Source organism: Dermacentor variabilis, chromosome 9, assembly GCF_050947875.1.
Source record: "Dermacentor variabilis isolate Ectoservices chromosome 9, ASM5094787v1, whole genome shotgun sequence".
Classification (NCBI taxonomy): Eukaryota; Metazoa; Arthropoda; class Arachnida; order Ixodida; family Ixodidae; genus Dermacentor; species Dermacentor variabilis.
The window spans coordinates 146,999,080-147,020,812 of NC_134576.1; the positions used below are offsets into that span (position 1 = coordinate 146,999,080).

Below are 21,733 nucleotides of genomic sequence, written 5' to 3' on the forward strand. Positions count from 1 at the left end.
CAACACCAGGGAGATGTCACTCAATATTGTCACTCGCATAGGGTACCATGCAGGCGATGAGCGACGCGACAGCCATCTCCATCGCATTGCTTGTCACTGTCGTGCGCAAGATTGCTTGCATGGGGTTGATACTTTATAGGCGCCTGTTCCTGCAGCGAGCATCGGCGTAACCGAGCGAACGAGTACAACAGTGAAGGATGAAAGAGCAACGCGGGGCACTGCTCGGAATGAAAGGCGGCGATAGCGAAGACTGCGCGAGGAGGAAACCGGAGGAGGAGGGTGCAGCGAACCATGAGGCGGAAAGCGTGAGAAGAAAAGCACAGTGCTGCGCAAGATGTGTTCTGCGACTATCGCTACGAGATGGCGCCAGAGTACTGCGCATCGTCTGTTCACTCCTTTATCTTTCTTCGGACACTGCTATTCACAGGCTAACAAATGTTAAACGTTATCCCTCGACGCACGACGCACCTGCATGTATCAGAAGTTTCTCGAATGTTATCAATAGTTCTATCTGCTGCCTGTTGTTACCGAAGCATTTTGTAATCTGATTGTATGCACAACACATATTGTGTTGTACTTTCCAGAAGCCACGCGGGCACCAGCGATTACACTGGATCCTTCGACGAAACTTGTACAAAAGCCGACGTGCTTTACCCACAGATCAGATTTTCGACGATTGCCGACTCCACTCACCACTATCATTATGCTTGAGTGTGACTTGTTTTGCTGGGTACAAGTTCACCCAATAAAGAGTTAAATTTGTAACTCACAGTTTCAACACTTTGTCTTTCTTCACCGTCACTATCTCATGACAATATAATCATAATAGAAAATAGTGTCAGCCAGTTCTTTCTGAACAGTGAGCGATGCTAAACGAGCTGGTTGAGCAGAGGCTCAAGCGCCACCACCGAGAGGACCGGGTACTTCAGAATCAAATTCTTTGCCACAATATATTGCAAATTCAAAATATCCAAACAGCTGCACTCAAAAGTTGCATTAGGGAGTATAGTAATGGTTGGTGAACTTTTTTAGCTAGAACCCAGCAAAAGTTTCAGTCCCATCAGTTGGTTACCATTGATTAATACCTGTGTGCCAATGTATGAAATGTAAATAGATGCACATGTGATTTATTTGTTCTTGTATGCGTAATACAACATATAGTGCAAGACTTTTTCATGCACGTTTGAGCACAGAAAGCAAACAGTCAAAAGGGGTAGGCCAGAGGCCAAAATGGAGAGTAGAAAAAATGCACTGCACTTGTCAGTCCCTACATGCAGGGACAGATACAGCAATCTACATACACAAGCTCTTCATACTGAAGGCAGACAGCTTTACGTTGCTAGGTAGTTACAGCATTCTCTAGCTAATACCACTGGCACAGGCAACACACAAAGCAATAACTCGCAGCACACAGTCAGAGATGTGGTAACTCGTATAACAGCAATTGTTAACTCCTGTAGCATCATGTCAAGTGTCCTATGTCAGCTTATATTGTTAAGACACCTTAGCAGGACAAATGGAGATCGCCACTTAACTTGTCCTGCATCAACCAAACCCAGCTTGTAGGTGCAGATTTTCATCCTCCACTCTGCTGCTCTATCCTCGGCAACTATTTGAGTACACTGACTGGCCACGTACCAACCCTGCTTCTAATGTCAATGCCATTTACCCATTTATGAACTCTAATCTACAGTGCCATCTTTCTGTCTCAATCTTGTTACAAACACCACTGGTATCACTTTGTGTTCCACTGACCATTATGATGATCACTGATGATTAAGTCCTTAGATTTTTGTTGATTTTTTGTAATTCTCCAATGACTCATGACTTTTAGAATGGCACCCCACATTGCAACATATACTAAACAGCATTTAAGCCTCACTTAAATGTGATGTATATAACATGGCACTATTGTTCAGACTACATTGTGCAGTGTCTTTATACATAAATGAAAAAAAAAATGCTTCACTCTCATTCAGAATACACCCATAATGCGAAATGGGAAAGCTCATAGGCACCACTATGACAGGACATCAACTCTTTGAAACAAAGGCATTTCGATTATTATTTTTCGAATGTAAACTAGGTAAACCAAAATGCAGCTTTTTCATGGTAGTGGATGGTGTTAGAATGCAGTGAATGCAGACTGCTTGAATGCGGCAACTGGCACACTTTCAGAACAATGTTGAGTTAATTACACTAATTCATAGACATTTCGTTTTTTCTTAAGAATTAGGAATCAGCTTCAGTAAAAATCCTGACCTGTTGCTGGACAATTAGTACAGTAATTTACAGTACAATTAGTAGTTCACTGTACTATGAGTGTGCTTAAGAAACACACACACTCTCAAGAAGTCACCTCCTGCGCAACGCCTGTGGATATTATGAAGCTGTTCAATGTATCAAAAGTTGCTTTGCTATAAATATCTAACTGCATATTGTGGGGTTTTGAGTGCTTCTAATAGTTGCGCAACAAAGCTACGCTCCCGAGAAATTCATGTCCTTCACCTTCCTGTCTGGACATAAAATGCTGTCACTCAGCTGTCATTCCCACCCACAGGGGGTCAAACTAGATGCCCCAGTGGCAGAGTTTCTGGCGGGACTCAGGCCCTTGCGTGTGGCCCAGGACAGGGTGTCAGAAGGTGCGTATGTGTTCCTCTCTGCTGGCAGTGGCCCCGTTGTGCACTGCTGGCTGGTGGTCACTTTGGTTCGTCAGGGTCCCAGTCTCAGCGGGGTGTGCGCACTCCCGTCATCTCAATATCCTGAGGCAGCATTTTCCAATCTTGCCTCTGTCTGTTCCCCTGTTTGTATCTCTTTCTACTTTCTCTGCTGTGGGGTGCGTAATGGCAGGCATTGGCCTAAGGATAGGTGGCCTCCCTAGACTGAGCTCTCTGGTCTTTTTCTCTGTCGCGGTGCGCCATTATCAGCCAGCAGCAGTCATGTGGCCATGTTGTATAGCAATTAGATTTTAATTCGGTTGTGTCATTAACTTGTGTTGTATCAAAACTCAGCCTAATAAATGTCCTGTTTTCTGCCTGGAGAGCTTCGTCTAGGGTCTCCCTTGCTGCATGTGCAGTCTCGCCTTCCCCTATCAGAGACCAGCTGGTAGAGCGCATGCAGCAGTGCGCGGGCATACGGAGCAGGTGCAGACACGGTGCCCTGTGTACATGGAGGCCTATGGTGCTCGAACCCACGGTGACCAATCGGCAGGCTCAATAGGAGCATGCGCACTGTGACCAGAGTCTGAGAGCCCAACATGTGTGCAGAAGCAACTTGTTAAAAAGATCCAATGAGCTGATATCAAATTACTTTACAAGAGCAAAGAGAAAAACAAGGTGTTCTACAAGGAACATAAAATTCAGTGCTTAGGTGATACAACAGAACATTCTACAGCAGACATTCATTAATTCAACTTTAGATAATTAGATTTTTTTATTAATCAGATATGAATTGAAGGGCCCAGCTGGCACTCATACACCTTTATTGGCCAAAACTTTCATTATTTTAATTCTTAAGTTCGCCATCACTGGATAAATTTAACTTGATCGGTCAGCAGAAGCATGCCTGACCCCTGTGGTGAGCTCAATTGTGACCCCATAGCAAAGCCTGTTTTGGTGGTGCAAAGGGTCAGTGAATGCATCTAACAAGGGTCATCTGTTGAAAACGCCCATTTTCGGCCTGCCCTAAAAAGACTTTCAAGCTAGAACATTGCCTTGCAATATCATAATGATTACAGTATTCTCATTTGGCTCCAGCACCACCTAAATCATAAAATGCCAGGTACTTTCAGAACCAAATAGGTAAATAAAAAGAAAAATATTACCCAATTCTAATGAGCACCTCGCTTTCTTTCTTTTTAATAGTAACTTGATTTGAAGATTGCATGCACAACGCAATTAAATATGAAATCCAAACTGCGTTCACAATGTTTGCAACAGCACACCATCAGAACCAGCCCAGCCAACATCATCACACGATGTCAACAGAACATGCTTAAAGTGGCATGTCGACAGAATGACGACATGTCACTTTCGGTTTTCGATTATGAAACCGCATTAAAAAGAATGATTATTTTACATGTCTAGCTAGCAGTAACAAGTTGTGCACATATTTGTGGCATTGTGGAGAATTTCATGCATCGCAGGGTGAAATAGCGAAGTGATTCTCTAAGCAGCATGGGCAACAATCCTGCTTGCAATTGTTACAGAGTCAGTTAATAAATGCAGAATATCAAACGTGCAATGGGTTACATGGAGAATTTTTTTCTGTGAAGTAAAATTTGCTAGTTTCATCTTTTTCCCATTGCCAGAAGTGGAGGGATGCTACATGTTTTGTCTACTTTGTTTAGAAGTTCCAATGTCATTTCTATGTCAGTTGTCTACATTGAATTCGTAAAAACAAGGTATGCGTTCAATTCGTGGGTGGGCTGAAATGAAGCGGCAGTGTATTTCAGTGTTTTTTTGGCTTCTTAGTTAATTTGACCAGATGGATAATTAGATGAATTTCTCCAATCCCGTCAGGGTCAAATTAAATGGAAGTTGACTGTATAGGTATGCTTATACTGTCCTAGCTGAGAAGGATATTGGACCAATAAACCTCCACATGGCGAACCAGTTCTGCAGAAGCATGCAAGGTAGAAGAAGGTTCATGGAAGGCAAACTAGGAAGCTTTCTTACTGAGAAATCTGTATGGGTTACATTTGACGTTTCATGCTACAGTCGGGTGGATTACCATTCAATTTTGCCTTCCTCTACTTTCTGGGCTTTCACAGAACTGGCTTGCCATATTCAGTGCACCTGAGCTCAACATGGGCACAAATCATGTATTAGGTACTAAACCACATCACTCCTGCAGACAGCGCACTTTATAGACAACTTGAACAGTTTGTAAATTATAAAAAATAGCAGTAACACTCTCCAAACATCAGCCTGGTGCAAGCACTGATCAACAATCGCATCCTTTTTGGTCAAAGTGTCTAAGAGTCCACATAAAATGCAAACAGTCAATATAAAAGATCTAAAACAAAGAACATAATATAAAATTTATCATCTTATGTACAGTTGCAACAAGGTTCTGATTACCCCCCCCCCCCCAACAAAATATCATGTGGCACAATCACCATAAACATAAGTGGAATATTACCAGCGTATTTGGCATTTTTCAACCTGCTAGTATGCTTAACACTGCTTCCAACATTTGAGACTTCCTCATATGCTTTTTTTCTGTGGCTGAGATTTACTTCTTGACATACTGCTACTCCACCCTTGCACCCTTCTTACATACACTAGATAAAAGCTGCTGCAAGAGATCCACTATATTTTTTACATGTGTGTACTATCTGTAAGAAAATAATAACTTCACAAAAGACACCAAGGCTTTCCATGCAGACAACCTTTCCTGAAAAGAATCGCTATGTGCCTTCGAGGTAGTAATCCAATTCACACAGCTGCCCAGCCATACAGTTAGCCCTCCACGACTGCTGCCATGCAAGTGTTCAGAGGCTGAAAGGACTACTCCGCCACTTTGCAAACATGCCAAAGTTAACCACCTTTTGTTGCCTATACACATATTAGGATGAACGGTTATTTATTCTGAACAGTGATACTGACAGAAAAGCACTATCATGCAACTTAATAAATTTGTCCATTATGGTGCTGGTAATCAACTGACAAAAATGTGTTCCATAAAAGTGTTATTTTTACCATAGATGCTGCATTAAATAAATAATTAAAGTATGTGTTATAGGAGGTCCCCCCTTCAGTCTTTGACTATTGGACCTCCTTCTGTATATGCCATGTACATGTAGCTTATCCTATGCTCGATAAAATGATTCTGATCTGATCATATCTGATCAAACAAGGTTATGTAATAACTCAGAAGACCTTGGTGTGCACAGCCCCAAGCCAACTTGTTTGGGTCATAGCAGACGTGTGCCAAGAAATACATTTGTGTTGTCTGCCATAAGCAACTGGCTCAAGTCATTCTGCTTTGATTATGTGCTTTAAGATAGGCAAGTCATCGCTAAGCACTTCTTTCATTCTGAAACTGGCTTGCATAGCTGTTTCACGAGACACGCCTGCCATGTTGTAAAGAAAAAGTGTGCCCTATCCTGGATCCTTTTGTGTGGCCTGTCACGCATCCCGTACACCACCCGTCTTTGTTGCAAGATTCAAAGTTCCAGCAGTGGCCATCTGTTTTTCTCAGCCAGCAGTCACACAGAAGTAGGCTGTCTCAAACCAAAAATTCCTCCTATAATTATGTTGTGAAACTTTTAAAAGAAACAAATTGATTTCTTCTTCAAGGGCTAGGATTGAGGCCAGTTTGCTGTACATGTTGAAGTGACGTGCACTACTAAGCTACAAGAATGAACAAAAAGGGACACACACAGCACCTGGACAAGCACAAACTGGTAACTCTTTATTCTATAGAATCAGTAGCTTATATCTGCGCCGATACAACTATGTTAAAATAAGATGAGTGGTACAGCACAAAGTAAACAGACTTAAAAAGCAAGCTATCAAGTGCCAAGATAAGAAAGGATCCATTAGAATCGCCTACAGTGAATGAAGTCTCCTATCATCTTTATCCCCAAGAATAAATGTTACCACATTGTCATAGTGCGAAATGAATGGCACATTGATGCACAAATTAGCACCAATCTGCTGCATGGTGATAGCCTCGGTGATTTCTCTTTCCCTCATATTTTTTAAGTGTCCTATGATGCTGTTGCTCACTAACTTCGAATGACATGCATAATAGCTAAAATGTTAAGCTAAATTCCCAAGGTGGCTAATCAGCTTGCAATTGTGACTGTGCTCATGCAGAGGAGTGTTGATGCATCTTCCGGTTTGCCCTATATATAAGATTTCCCACAACAAAGTGGGATGCTACAGACCTTTTTTGTGGAGCAGTTTGCTCCAGAGGAACGAGATGGCGCTACTAGCAATGCATCATGCGTCGCCTCAGGTGAAAGCATACAATAATGTACGAATGTGAAATCATTACCATTTCTACCCTGCTTCTGCGCGATCAGCTGTCGGAAATGCAACTGGGTCATTGCTAAAGCACTGTGCTCCATTCATGCTTGAATAATGTGGCGCAGAAGAGGGTAGACCTGTGCAATAGTTGGCTGTAAGAATAGTGACTGGAAGAACGGAAAGAATCTGTGTGGCTAAGTTCACGGACTGCTGCTACACAAGGTGTGTCTGTGTTGCCGGCCCTTCACAATTCACAGCTTTCCTCGAGGATGAAAAAAAGTTCGCTCATCCACCAAAGTTGTACCACTAACCTACAGATAAAGTACTTCAACCCAGTAACATCGGCAAGGGTGAGTATCACTCATTTCACAATGACAAAGGAGTAGCGCTGTTTCCTGGCATAGCAAGTTACTTGCACGTTCTCTCCACACATTCACTCTAACACACACTCAAACTTACACCCACTCTATCGCCCATGTATTGACAGTAAGTTAATGAAATCAACATGCTGAAGTGTGGGTGACAACAACACCAACATCACATGAATGCTCAAAGCTGAAAGTTTCGTGACAGTCCAGAGAGTATGAGAGTGACTAGCGATACTGCATCTTTGCTACAAGCTATTACAAAGTACAGAATATCTACGCTGAAAGCCTTAATTGTGCGCAGCAAGAACAAATCTACCACAACTGATGACACCAACAAGCGTTTAGGCAGAAAATAAACAATCAAAACAATCAGACAGCGCTCACACCAAGGAATGTTACTGAATCAGGAACATGACAAGCCACTGCTTCAAAGTGATTGCCAAATAAAAAACGAATAGCAAAAGAAACTACTATAATCCTGATCAAATTCAGAAGTGAAATGTTTGGACAGCGTGGAATACATTTATAGCCCTGCTTCCAGTACAAGCACCATATACGCTGCTCGCACTGTTAGGGAAGGTGTAATGAGCTCAGAAAGCACTTACATGTCCTTTAAAGCTGTGGCAAAAGCTTCATGTTGTCCTCCCAGTCACCGTCTATGATATGCACCAAAAACATAGCTTTGCGTAGCTGCACCAGCATCACACACATCAATTATAAACATGGAGGCAATGGAGGAAGCTGAGGCAACTAATGGACGCATTAACACGTGATACAACATCATGGAACCCGTGGGACCACCGTGAGAACAGTTTCCGAACAGCTTCAGCGAACCATATTTTTTTTCAGTCTGTTGCATTGCATACATTGTGATTACGTTTTTTGGTTACCATTCTCGATTTTGTGACAAAGGCACAAGCGGCTTGAACGGTGCCATGAAAAACCATAGAACTACCGTGTTTACTAGATATCTTCTTTAGCCCTCGCGAAATATCGTGCCTGTAATGTATAATTGTACCACGTCAGTCTTCTGTTTTTTGCTGATTGTTTTGATCAGTTTTTTTTTAGCTAAAGACATAATCAAAGGTTTGGAATAGCTAATCAACATGAGCCTTTCAATTTGCACCATCACACTGTGAGCCACAGCATGGCCACATGAATTTTTGCAGCTGTTCAACATACCAGCAGTTCAACCAGTATGTCCCACTTCTTTTGACTATCTACAAGTGTACCAAGTCATAACTCGGAAATCCTTTATCCTCTCTCATGCTTGGTGTGATTTCCTACAGGAATTTTTTGTTGTTCATTCTTGTAGCTCAGTAGCGCAGCTCACTTCTATGTCTTTCTGCTTCAGAAGCTCTCAGCCTTGTTCCACATTCCTGGCATTCCCGGCTGGTGAATTCAAAGGTTGCAATCACTAATGTGAGCTGTTACCGTAGCCACTGTAAGCCAGAAGACGAAGTGCAGAAATAAGTGCTCCTGTACGCTTGTCACTTATCACATTCCCAGGGCAAAGAAGACTGTGTGGTAGGAGCTGGCAACTGACAAAGATTTGCAACAAGGAAGGCAAGTGGTTGTATGAGGCAAGTGAGTTACGTAGCACAACTGCTTCAATAGATAAGCAATTTCTGGTGCCAAGGACTCACGCTTTTTCTGCTTTTGTAAGTCAACTTGCAATCACAAACGCTACTGCAGCAGACCAGCTCACAGGAATATGGGGGCAGTGAAACAGACACAGGTGGAGCACTACGGATGAAGTGTACAGTACCACCATGCCAGTAATGTGGTATTCTGACCTGCTACAGTGAAATACCAACACACCCAAACCAACAAGCCTTTAAGAATGCCATTTTCTTGTTCTTTTTCTATTATTTTCTCACATGACGGCTTCAATTGAAGTTAGCTTAACTTTGAAAGAGTAAATCACATACTTTGTAGATGCACAGCAGGAACTTAATGCTGCCACGAGGAACACAACCCATGTTTTCTGAACTACAGTTAAACCTCAGTATAACGAAGTCTGTAAAATCGGCAATTTGCTTCGTTATATCAAAATTTCATTATATTGAAATCGATCTTTTATGCAAATAAGCACACTCGCCGATTGATGTTTCTTGCATGAAAAGAAACTGCAATATTTTCCTAATTATCAGGCAATCGAAAAAAGCAAATTTGAATGAAAAAACAAATAATTTTGCAAAATTTAGGAGTTGACAACGAATATTAAGGTTTCATGCCATGTACGTTGACGTTATCTTCACATCAGCGGTACGAATTAAGTGGAGCCAGCCACGCCTTCGCGTGCACTCCGCCCCTACGACTAATAACATCACCCGCATTGGGACGACACTATCAGGAAAAGCACGGGCAGCAGGGAGTGACTGCTTCGTCTACCTCTCGCTCCAACAGGTCATCAAAACTCTAGATTACACAACCTCCAATACTAAATGCGCAGGAAAGCAGCTTACAAAGTGCTACGCCCTCTCAGCACACCCACTCTTTGCACACGCAGCAGATTACCTCTAAAGCAGGATGCATGGCTGCGTATGCACTCAGCCGGGCTTCACGGCCATGATGAGTGAGCTGCGGCTGCGATGTGCCAGAAATCGAGACTGGCGCCAACTTACCCCCTCGCGCGCGCTTGATCGCATTACCACGAGCTAGCTCCCCTCCCTTTCTTTCCCTTTGCTCGCACGGGAATGCCACACTCATGAAGCCACCATTTTTCTTGTCTCACTCTCACACACTTTCACTCGCACCTAACGCATACAGTGCGCGAAGCTCGATAGGATCTTATTGCACTTGTGCGGCTCCACTTCAGCGGTCACTCTTGTCCCGCCTGCGCAGTTTGAGAGCTGCACTTGCAAGCAGTCGCTTGTAATTCGATTATTTGACCCTATGTGTCCGCGAAAGTTTCCATGTATTGTCTCGGCATTCCTTTGCGGTGGCAGTGAAATTTCGTTAAATTGAAATCGCATACAAACACAATTCGTTATACTGACTTTCTAAATACATGATGTTCTATGGACAAAAGTTATGAAAAGTCAAATACTTCATTGTATTGAGAATTTCGTTATATTGAACTTCGTTATATCAAGACTTAACTGTACATCGAAGGTGTGTTTTGCCCTGCAACTTTGCATAATACTTAAGCTAAAAAAATAATAGCACAGCTTAAGGGGAGCATTAAAAAAGTCAAGTTTAAGAGCATAAAATTGAATCTATTGAATACGAACTACTCGTATTCCCCGAAATAAAGTAGCGTAAAGTCACGGCAGCACAAGCAGTGAGACTGAAAAAGTATGGTTTTCGAAATTCTCCCAGCCAAGAGGCAGCAACGCCAGGGTGATAAGCCATACTCCAGCACCCTACAACAAGGGCCAGTATAATGGTTGTACGAAGTGCCAGCAGTCACCTGTACGATGCACTCATGAATTTGGCATGTGCACAAATGGGGGCTAGCAGCGTGACATTACACAGCCACTACGAACAGTGCAACATGAACCCAGAGACATGTATGCAGACAAACTCAAGACGGGCCCTGAGGCACCGCAATTGGACCAGGCTTGATGTTGCACTTGGACATATAGGCTGTGACCTGTCCGGGAATCTCAGCCAGCACTTCCTTAGCAAGCTGGGCCTGGTTGCTCTGCCAGGAGGCCCCACTCTGGAGGAACTTTCGGAAGGGCACAAACTGGACAATGTCCCGCTCAGCACGCTGGCCACCCAAATTCAGCTGTATCACATCCCCATCCAAGACTTCCATGGCTGGGAACAATGAAAGCATAAAGGAATAATGACACAGAATCCTCTTGATCCCCCTTTTTCTTTCCTTCCAAGCCACTTTCCTGTCATGCCAGTATATTCACCTCAAGCACAAACCTGACCTGGCTCTCTGAAATGCACCATCTCTTCTATCTAGAACTTTTCCTCCTCTTCTACCCACAAACCTCCACCATCCTGTTCTTCCCTTCTTGGCCTTGTCACCATTGCATGACCGTGGCGCCCTGCAGGATGCTTCTTAGACCAACATACTGTCTCTCTTTACGTTTCTCTACACAGTGAAATCATTATTTTTATTATTGCAATACCCTCAATGCCCAATAGCTTGTTAGCAGTGAGAACAAGTCATGAGGCAGTCAGTTACCTTCTGACACGACATTAACTCAGACAAGAAAATTGAGGTTCTGCTGGAACCATGCAGCAGGAATACGCATTGATGTACATCTCCTGTTTGGTGCCAATACATGTAGGCCATGTCATCCAATAGAAAGTGAGGTGAAAGATGCAAAAGAGAGAGCACGTAGTTCAGTAGCATATTGTGCTGCATGATGCAAGCTTCCAGCAATGCAACGCGAGAGCATTGCCTCAGTGCCACCAATGTCACAAGCATTCACAATGTGATCTTGTGGCACCAGACACACTGAACTTTATCTCTATACTACCGTATTTACTCGCATAATGATCGCACTCGCGTAATGATCGCACCCCTGAATTTTGTCGTCAAAATTCGATTTTTTTTATTTCCCCGTGTAATGATCGCACCCCGAACTTGCCGCAGCGATATGTCGCGTGCAGAGTCTAGCTAATAATGATCGCGTTTACCATCTGTCGAATGCTACGCGAACGACTCTTCAAGACAAACCAAGCGGTCTGCACGCACCAAACATTCTTAAGTAGATGCCTCATTTCATTACTTTCATCACTTTCCGCACTTCCATGAATGCCCACGATGGCCGGCAGAGGTCGCTGCCACACGGGTGGGTGCAGATTGCGCGTGTCGTCTGCTTCGCATATCAGTTTCGCAGCTGTTGCGTCGGTTTCTATGTTTGCGTTTTCAGTGTTATTACAGCGTTGCGTGTTCGTTCTTGGTGTTGTCGAAAAGTGAGTGTGTGGCTGCTGTGTTCGTGTGCCTGTCATTACGAGGACTATGTGGCAGCGGTGAAAAATTACGAAGCTATAGAGACAGTGCAAGGAGAGGACCTGCTTTGTGCCGTTGTGTAGAAGCGGTTACTACTCGAACAAAGGGCGTGTATCCTTGTACATAACTGCGAGTCGGCCTAGTTGGAACATATTCATATTTATACTTTTTGTGCGCAAACAAACAGGGACGAAGAATAGGGGCAACACAAGGACGAGCGCTCGTCCTCGTGTTGCCCCTATTCTTCGTCCCTGTTTGTTTGCGCACAAAAAGTATAAATATGAATATCCTTGTACACTCCACCATCTGATACGAAGGGGCAGCAGAATGGGCAAGAATGATCAGGAGAATGGACAGAAGGCCGGCACCAACTGCTGTGGTTTGTGAAAAACATTTCGAAAACAGCTTAGTCGAGTGCGCGTTTTCTATCACCGTGAACGGCGTTGTCCACGAGATTCCCCGCGATAAACCACGCCCACGGTGGATGATAAGTATTCTTCCATCGTGACCATGCCTGAAACACTAAGCTATACCCACGATACTTCCGGAGTATCCTAAGCATTCACCTTACTTTTCGTGAGTACCAGGGGGAAAAAACAAGAAAAAATGAGCAGTAGTGCTTTGATATACTATACTGCAGGTAATGTTGCACGAAAGATCACTGCTCAAAATTCTTGACCACAGTGTGCAGGCTTCCTTTGCGTAAGTAAAGCTGAAGCTAGTGCCGAAGCTGCTTCATTATTGCACTACCCATTTTGACAATAGGCCTTGTCTGTCTTAGTCAGACCTTGTCAACCGCTGTGAAGGCCGTGGAAGATGCTTTTACTGTGTTCTTTAGCAAAAACAAGTTAGTCTAGCTGATTTTTCAGGTCAGCTGCAGACACTGGCCTTTCCCCAACTATAGGGTGCCCAGAGCATAAAAAACCAGCTTTGACAGCACTTGTAAAGTTCTACGTTTCCTTCAGGTTCCGGTTTTTTTTTTTTGCAAAAGGCATCAACAAAGAGAGGGAAGTGCAAAGGCAATGGCAGAAACTCCTTAAACTGCGTCACTGCCACTAGATCTATCTTCTTCATGTATGTGTGCATTATCTCATATAGGGCTGTCTTATATGCCTGCGTTTGACTGTAGTTACGCATGAATAAAATCTTTGTTACGCTTAAATGAAAGATCTGTTTCCTATTTTTGTTCACGTATATCAGACATAAAAATAAATCTGCACGTGTTTACCAGGTATTAAAAAATGTATAGTACACGGAACACCATGTGCAGTCCATTTTACAGGCAAATTCTTTTACTTGTTATCCTATCCTCAGGGCCCAATGGGCATTATGAGGAGATGGGTACACGGTTTACAAACAATCAAAAACATTCAAACCTATGAGGACAACAATAAGATAATAGGCAGAAATAGCAGCAAATAATATAAAATGAAAGAACAACGAAATTCAAGTCATTTCAAAAGATGATCGGTTACAGCGGTCTTGAATGGTTATGCATTAATATAACATCAATGGAACAGTAACGTAACCTTAGAATTCTTTTTATTAGAATGAAAAGTGTAACCTAACACTTACCCTTAAAAAATTACACTGCCATCATCACTAGAATAAAAAAACAATTAAGTGTCCTTAGCTATCGCCGAAGAGACACCAAGGCAAACGCCTTGTAAAGCCTACTGTAATTCACCTTAATGCACCCTAATCGTCCTTCATCCACCCTAATCCTCCTTAATTAATCCACCTTAATCCACCTAATTCAACCTAATCTCCCTTAATCCAATCACTATACTCAATAATTAAACTTGCTAATTATTTAGCATCTCTTATAGATGGCTGGACATGCTTTGGTTCGTTTCTGGCCTTTCTTGGATTGTGTGATATGTTCTGTACCTCGCAACATGGCCTTGGAACATGTGAGATCTAAGGCATTTGCCTTAAAAATTTCGTTTTCTCTTTGCCAGCATAGGAACACATCAGGTTTCCCGCTCGAAGCCCAACTGAGCTAGCACACGCTTTTCACGCAAGCGACAAGCGCTAGAGAAGCCTGTTGTAATCAAAACAAACCCTGATTTATAAATCAGCTGCCCACATTTGAACTGTGCTGCTGCTACAGCTTAATAAAAACAAAAATCGCAGCAGCCCGCTTGCCGATGCTGTGGAAACACGGCGGGCTACGAAGACCGAATGGTGCCGCGGCACCCACCTGCACTGCAGCGCTCCTAGCAGCAGCCACCAGCATTCAATGCATCCGGTGCCACCCATAAGGCCGCGGACGGCACACTAGCCAGTATATTCTAGGCACTATAATTTAACCGACTTGCATGACAGGCAAAAAGATGACAACCGTGCTACTCACCTGAGAAGTCGGCATTGCCAACACCTACGATGATGATGGACATAGGCAAGGAGGAGGCCTGCACGATGGCCTCCATTGTCTGTGGCATATCGCTGATGACGCCATCTGTGATGATGAGCAGCACGAAGTAGCTCCTACCATCACGGTATGTGCTCGCAAACCTGAAAGAAAGCATGCACTGCTTGTCAAGGTAATGTTCGTTACAGTAAACTACATAAAGTTATAGACCAGGTTTCAGCTGCGCTCTTGCACTGTCTTTCGGGGTTCGCGCAATCACACATATGCTGACATCACATGTTGCCAGATCCAAGGAGTGATGCTTTACCAACTACACCACTAGATCACTGGCACCAGCAAGCAGAAGGACAAATAATAATACTGATGTAGAAGACGAAAGTTTTAGCATTTACAATTATTATTTACGATTATTATGATGAAGGAGACACCGAGTGGGCCCGTTTCGTGTTGACTAAGGCAACGATGGCCATATAGAGTGTGCAAAAAGCCTTACATCTAATTCCAGTTACAAAACTGGGGGTTATTTCCTGAAATTTCATATGTTCAAATACAGACCAAGGTTTCACTGTACTTTAAAAGACACACTTCAAGCTTTTACTAGACAAGGCGGGTAATGCTCACTTTGCCACATGGTGAATGACAGACGAAAAATTGGTGGGACCGTACAGCTGAACGGACTGGAGGGTTCTTTGGTAGGCTTCCAGAACACCCTGTATGCCTGCACAGTACGGGTCTGTGGGGCTGCCATTGAGGAAGAACTCATGCGACACACGCCCATCAGGTGGCAGGCGTGCTCCAAAGCCCAGAGCAGGAAACATCTTGTCCGAGTCATAGTCCTGGATCACCTCTCCCACTGCCCGAATGGCCATCGCGTATGCATTGGGTCGCACTGGATCCAGGAAGTGCAGGGACGCAGGGTCTCGAGGGTCCCCGTTCGACGCCGTGAAATCCACGGCTACCGTAAAGTGCATCTGCAGCCTACCATAAGCCCCAAAGCAAGACACGGAGAGCATCTCAATGCAACTTCCCAAAAGATGAAAGATGTGGGACATCACACCAGGCAGCGTAACCATGCCAAAAACAAAGCTGGCACACATTTCCTTCTTAAAAAAGCAAGTTAATCTGTACAAAAGCCCAGTTGCACAGCCTGTATTTATGTAATATAATATGCAAAGGTTGCACATGCATACACACAATAACCTCTACAAAATGCTAAGATGCTGATGTGCCATCACAACTACCTCAGCTTTTGATCGAATCTGGTGAAGTTAAACATCATCAATAACTTAGGAAATGGCCTGTAGGCAACACCGTACACAACTTGCTTCCTGTTCCATAAATGATTCTGTGTCCAAAGCGCAAAGTGTGACATCTCTTGCTTGGTCAGTCGAAACACATGGCGTGATGCTCGAATCAATTGCATCACAGACCGTCGCAATCTCATTCGCTTGGTCTCCCCTCTATTTGAGTTTGACAGGCCAGGGGGAGACAGCATGGGAATAAATTTCACTCAGAAGACAAGGGGAATGAACAAAGAGATATTAGGAGACTTGTAAAATGTAATACTCAGCGAAGCTGTTTGACAGGCAAGTTATGGGGGAAGCACACGCATCCGTTTCCTCCCACGTACTTATAGCATCACATTCACACATTGCGGAGTCGTCGGGAGCTGGCATAGACAGGAGAGGTGCACTATGCCTTCTCCCAGTTCTCCCTTACTCTCACAATGCACAAACCCTTTCTCACTCCCCCTCCCCCTCCCCCCAACCAATTCACAGGGAAGGCATTTGATGCACGAGGAGGGCATTCTTCTTGTAAAGGTAAAAAGGTATTTAACAGCATCACCGGGGGAGCCTTCCTTTCTCTGACACCCCGACCTTGAACCTGCTGGATAGAGATACCTGCTGCAAGCCATGAGTGACTTCGTTTGCCAGACTATCACACACAATGAGGCAAACCTATTTATTACTTATTACAGAGTGGACTCTGTAATAAGTTCCCTCTGCAAGTGTTCCTTATTGCTTGTAGCAATAAACGTTGTTAGAGTTGACATCGCTGATTGCCTTATTCGCCCGAACCCAATATAGCTGCGATTGCAAGCGCTATGGGTTGGGGAGTACCAAGGAACGACTGTGTGTGGCTAGATCTGGAGCTTGCTTTCAGCCCTAGCTTCAAGCAGAACGTACCCCCGCATTTGGTGCAATCAGTGACAAGAGGGTGATTTTATTTACAGGAAAGAAAGAGAGGAGCAGGTGTGCTCTACTGGGGAAGTAGGAGCAAAAGTGGTTAAGAATGATGAAGAGGGTTGCAAATGTACATTACTAGGTGGCTCTACTAAAGCCACTGCACTCATTCCTGTGGCATGCAGGAATTCCAGTAAAGCTTTTGTTGTCCAACTTGCAGTTGACGAAAGTTATGCGCAAATTAGCATTATTGTTATTACTTTTGCTAATATATGTTACTTCACTCTTTTGTACAGAGGTGAGAGGGAGAAAGGAAAAAAAAAAGCAAAGTTATACAGATATATACAGGGTGCCCCAGCTAACTTGGACCAAGATTTAAAACATACCCAAGAGCTCTGGAGAAATCTTACCGACTGCATAGTAGCCATAGTCGTGTGTACTTACGGCCAGTATTTTTTTCATCACGAAGTATTAATTAATTACTTTTAATTAGTGAACGCTTTAATTACTGCTTGAATCGCAAACATATCAATTACAAAGTTGTAGAGCACCTTAAATTACCTCCGAATCAAGCATTTATTTCATGCTGAAGTGGTCCTGGTTGCTTTTTCCCAGAAAAAACAAAAGCCCGCGAATTATGAAATAGATGCGCACTCGCATGCCGCTACTCAAGCGCCTACAAGAAACCATTGAAAGATGTACGGCTGCATTCTCTTATCGCCGCATCGTACAAGGCTCCGCTACGCTTATCAATGCTTCAGCGGCATGTCCTCTTGATGCCGTGACCATACATAGCGTGAAGCCCTGTATTGAGCTGCCGCCGCTAGTAATGCCGTGTATCCGTGGCTATTCGCCTGGGAGTGCTTGAGTAGCGGCGCGCGAGCGCGTATCTATTTCGTATTTTGGATGTTTTGCGCACTTTTGTTTTTTTCTAGGAAAAACCAACGAGACAAAGCTGAGCACTAAACAAATGTTTGATTTGGAGGTTATTTGAGGCGCATTACAACTTTGTAATTGATATGTTCGCAATTCAAGCAATAATTGAAAAGTTCACTAATTAATAGTAATTAATTAAGTAATACTTCGTGATGAAAAAAATTCTGGCCATAAGTACATACAACTATGGCTACTATGCAGTCGGTACGATTTCTGTATTTTTAAAATCTTGGTCCAAGTTAGCTGGGACACCCTGTATATATATATATATATATATATATATATATATATATATATATATATATATATTGTCAGGAAAAGACAATTGAAGATGTACCCGGCGTCGGCGAGACATAATTGTACAAGATGGCGTGCAAAAACTCAAGCCGGTGTCCTCAGCCTGCAGTTCTTCTTCAGCGCCTGTCTCTTGCTGAGCGCGTGTTAGTCAGAACTTCTTTCTCAGCGCTGTCTCACAACACCTAGCGGCATTATTCCCCTGCCAAAAGAAAAGCATTGACCCGATGCTCACTAAACTAGAAAGCGGAAGTGTGGAAGTTGTATGGGATCAGGTTGGCGCCGCCTTAACGCACGAAATACGGTTTGAGGCGAATAACATGCACTATCTCTGAGTGGTGCTGTCGATGCCGAGGCGACGTGGCACTGTTGGGAATGGCCTCATAGTTCCCCTCACTAACACGGCATATCACTTTGTAGGGTCCAAAGTATCTGCTAAGCAGCTTCTCAGACAACCCCTGGTGACGGATTGGAGTCCACACCCAGACTTGGTCACCTGGCTGGTACTCGACTTGCCGATGTCGAAGGTTTTAGCGTCGCATGTCTGTACTCTGCTGCTTCGTGATGTGTATGTGCGAGAGTTGATGAGCTTCCTCTGCGTGTTGAGTAAGTTGCTCGGCGTCGGAAGTAAGTGGTGCATCGGTGTCGTGCAGGAGCATAGCATCTAGCATGGTCTGGACCCCGCGCTCGTAGACCAGACGGAACGGTGTGAATTGTGTGGTTTCCTGAATGGCGGTGTTGTATGTGAATGTAACGTATGGCAGGACTTGACCCCATGTTTTATGCTGGACGTCTACATACACAGACAGCATGTCAGCAATGGTTTTGTTTAGCCGTTTTGTCAGTCTGTTGTTCTGCAGATCGCAGACCTGCAGGTCTGCAGGTCGCAGCATCGCAAGGCGGTTGCCTTGCGATGCTGCGTGCAGCTCAGCTCGAATATGTCCTCTATCAGTTGTGCTGTAAAGGCAGTTTCTCTGTCGGTGATGACATGTGATGGAGCACCATGTCTGAGGGCTATGTGATCGATAAAGAACTGGGCAACTTCGTAGGCCGTGGCACATTGTACAGCTTTCGTCTCGGCGTAGCGTGTTAGATAGTCCGTGGTGACTATGATCCAGTTGTTTTTGCTGGCTAACAAGGGAATGGGTACCAAAAGATACATGCCGATTTGATCAAACGGCATGCTAGGTGGTGCAATGGGTTGGAAGTAACCCCCCGCGCTTCAAAGACGGCGATTTCCTGCGTTGACACTCACGGCAGCTTTGCACGTAACGCTTCACCGTGGTAGAAAGTCTGGGCCAGTAGTACATCTGGTGTACTCTTGCAAGAGTACGTGAAAATCCGAAGTGTCCAGACGTGAGCTCATCATAGTAGGTTTGGAGAATGTCATCACGGAGGGTGGCAGGTACGACCAATAAATACTCTTTGTCGCTGGCACTTGAGTTTTTCTTGTAGAGGACACCCTTTCGGAGGCAGAAGGTCGAGAGACTGCGAGAAATATGTCGTGGGATTGTAACATTCATGGCTTCTAGGTGATCGATGAGAGGGCGTATTTCGGCATCCTCACACTGCCATATGATCAGGTCAGATGCAGTGAGGGCCCCAAAGAATGCGCCGTCTTCATCCATGTCCTTATCGCAAGTTTTGACGGGAGCGCGCGACAACGTGCCCGCATCTTCGTGTTTGCGGCCCTATTTGTGAAAGATGGTAACATAGAACTCATGCAGACGGAGAATCCATCAAGCAAGTTGCCCGGACGGGTCTCGTAGGTTGGCTAACCAACACAAGGAATGGTGGTCTGTCACCAACTTGAAAGGGCAACAGTAGAGATAAGGCCGAAATTTCATGATGGCCCACACAACCGCTAGACACCCTTTTTCGGAGGTGGAGTAGTGGATTTCGGCGCGTGAAAGGGTGCGACTGGCGTAAGCGATCACTCGCTCGACGCCTTCCTGGTGTTGAACGAGTACAGCACTAAGACCGATGTTGCTTGCGTCGGTATGCACCTCGGTGTCAGCGTCCTTGTCAAAGTGAATGAGGACAGGTGATTCTTGCAGGCGCTGCCGTAACTTGGTGAAAGCTGCATCCTGCTCATCCGTCCAAACGAAGGGTGTGTCTTTTCACGTGAGGCGTATGAGTGGTTCAGCGATCCAAGAGAAATTAGCGATGAAGCGACAATAGTATGCACACAGACCGAGAAAACAGTGTACTAGTGGCATTCATGGTAAGGTTTGTAACAGCGCACCCAAGACAAGGACAACATAAGGAATAAAACGACGACACAGCGCTATGTTGTCGTGGTATATCAAGTCTACGAAAACACAAGAACTCTATCCTTAATGGAGTCTACAACCTTCTGTGCTCAGCATACATGTCAAACCAAATAATTGTTCTTTGTTGGGTGCCTGGCCATAGAGGCATAGAGGGCAACGTAGCTGCTGACGAAAGGGCTACATCGGTAGCTTTTTGTGATACAAACATTGATATACCTGTACTGTACACACACCTTAAGCCATTTTTACAATATAAACTACAGAAATATTGGCAGAGGCAGTGGGACATTCAGGTATCCAACAAACTGCACCTAATCAAACCAAAAATAGGGAACTGGATCTCAGAGAAAACAACAAGACACCAGGAAAACCAAAAATAGGGAACTGGATCTCAGAGAAAACAACAAGACACCAGGAAGTACTACTCTGTAGATTAAGAATTGGACACACCTGTAGCACTCACTCGTGTATTATAAATGGAAATAACCCTCTGACATACGCTAGGTGTGGCAGTAGACTCCTTCATGTTCTCGTTCAGTGCTCATTATTAGAAGAGGAGAGAAAGAAGTTCTTCCCTTCCTTATACCTTCATAATACACTTTTGCATCCAGTCTTCTTTATAGGAAATGACCCTCTAATTAATTTTAAATCAGTACTCAAGTTTTTAGAAGAAACGAGTACCATATAAATCATTTGGCGAGGCTATTTGTAGCACAGCCTCTGCTTAGAGGCTGTAGCTGCATTGCAGTCACTTACAGAGCACATGCCTCGCAGCCCTTGTGCTGAAGGGCTCTGCAGAGGCACTAGTGCTGCTATAAATTAACATGTTTCAGTATCTAATCCTTCACGACGTATTTTTACATCCATAGCACTCACTTTTCATTGACATTATTTTAACAGATACATATTTTACACCATATACAGCGAATATTTTAGGCCAATATACAGCCACTTGATTTCCGACACATTCAACTATTCTCATTGCCATTAATCACCAACTGTCATGACGCTCTTTGGCCATTTCTAGCCCTTGCACCAAAAAACAATATCCATCATCAAAGCAGCGTACTGCTTTCTTGTCATGAAGAGTCGGAAAAGCAGCAACAGCAGATGTTTTGTCTAGGTCAGGCCGAACGCCATCAGCGTTCACGACATGCCCGAGAAACTTCAGCTCTTCGTAACCGAGGTGACACTTTTCTGGCTTTAGAGTGAGATTAGCGGAGCGGAGCGCCTCAAGTACCGCCTCTAAACGCTTCAGATGATCTCCGAAGGTCGCCGCAAACACGACGACGTCATCTAAGTGTACTAAAGAACTGTGCCACTTCAGACCCGTGAGACCAGTGTCCATCATTCTCTGGAATGTGGCCGGTGCAGAAGACAGGCTGAAAGGAAGTACTTTAACTTCGT

The 21,733-nt window shown here is 44.1% G+C and overlaps 1 protein-coding gene across 6 annotated transcripts in view; it reads right to left on the reverse strand.

The window, feature by feature from the left end:
• Positions 1–1,110: 1,110 nt before the first annotated feature.
• The window catches only part of LOC142557785 (copine-8-like), a 54,429-nt gene continuing 33,806 nt past the window's right edge, over positions 1,111–21,733 (reverse strand). For 3 of the 6 annotated variants that reach the window (XM_075669899.1, XM_075669897.1, XM_075669895.1), the window contains exons 12-14: positions 15,262–15,618; positions 14,623–14,783; positions 1,111–11,113 (exon numbers count right to left, since the gene is read on the reverse strand). In XM_075669899.1, the coding sequence (XP_075526014.1) occupies positions 10,875–11,113; positions 14,623–14,783; positions 15,262–15,618 (757 nt within the window). In that variant the 3' untranslated portion in view covers positions 1,111–10,874. Of the gene's footprint in view, positions 11,114–14,622; positions 14,784–15,261; positions 15,619–21,733 lie in introns of those variants that run through there. The other 3 variants (XM_075669898.1, XM_075669900.1, XM_075669901.1) reach the window with 3 other exon arrangements.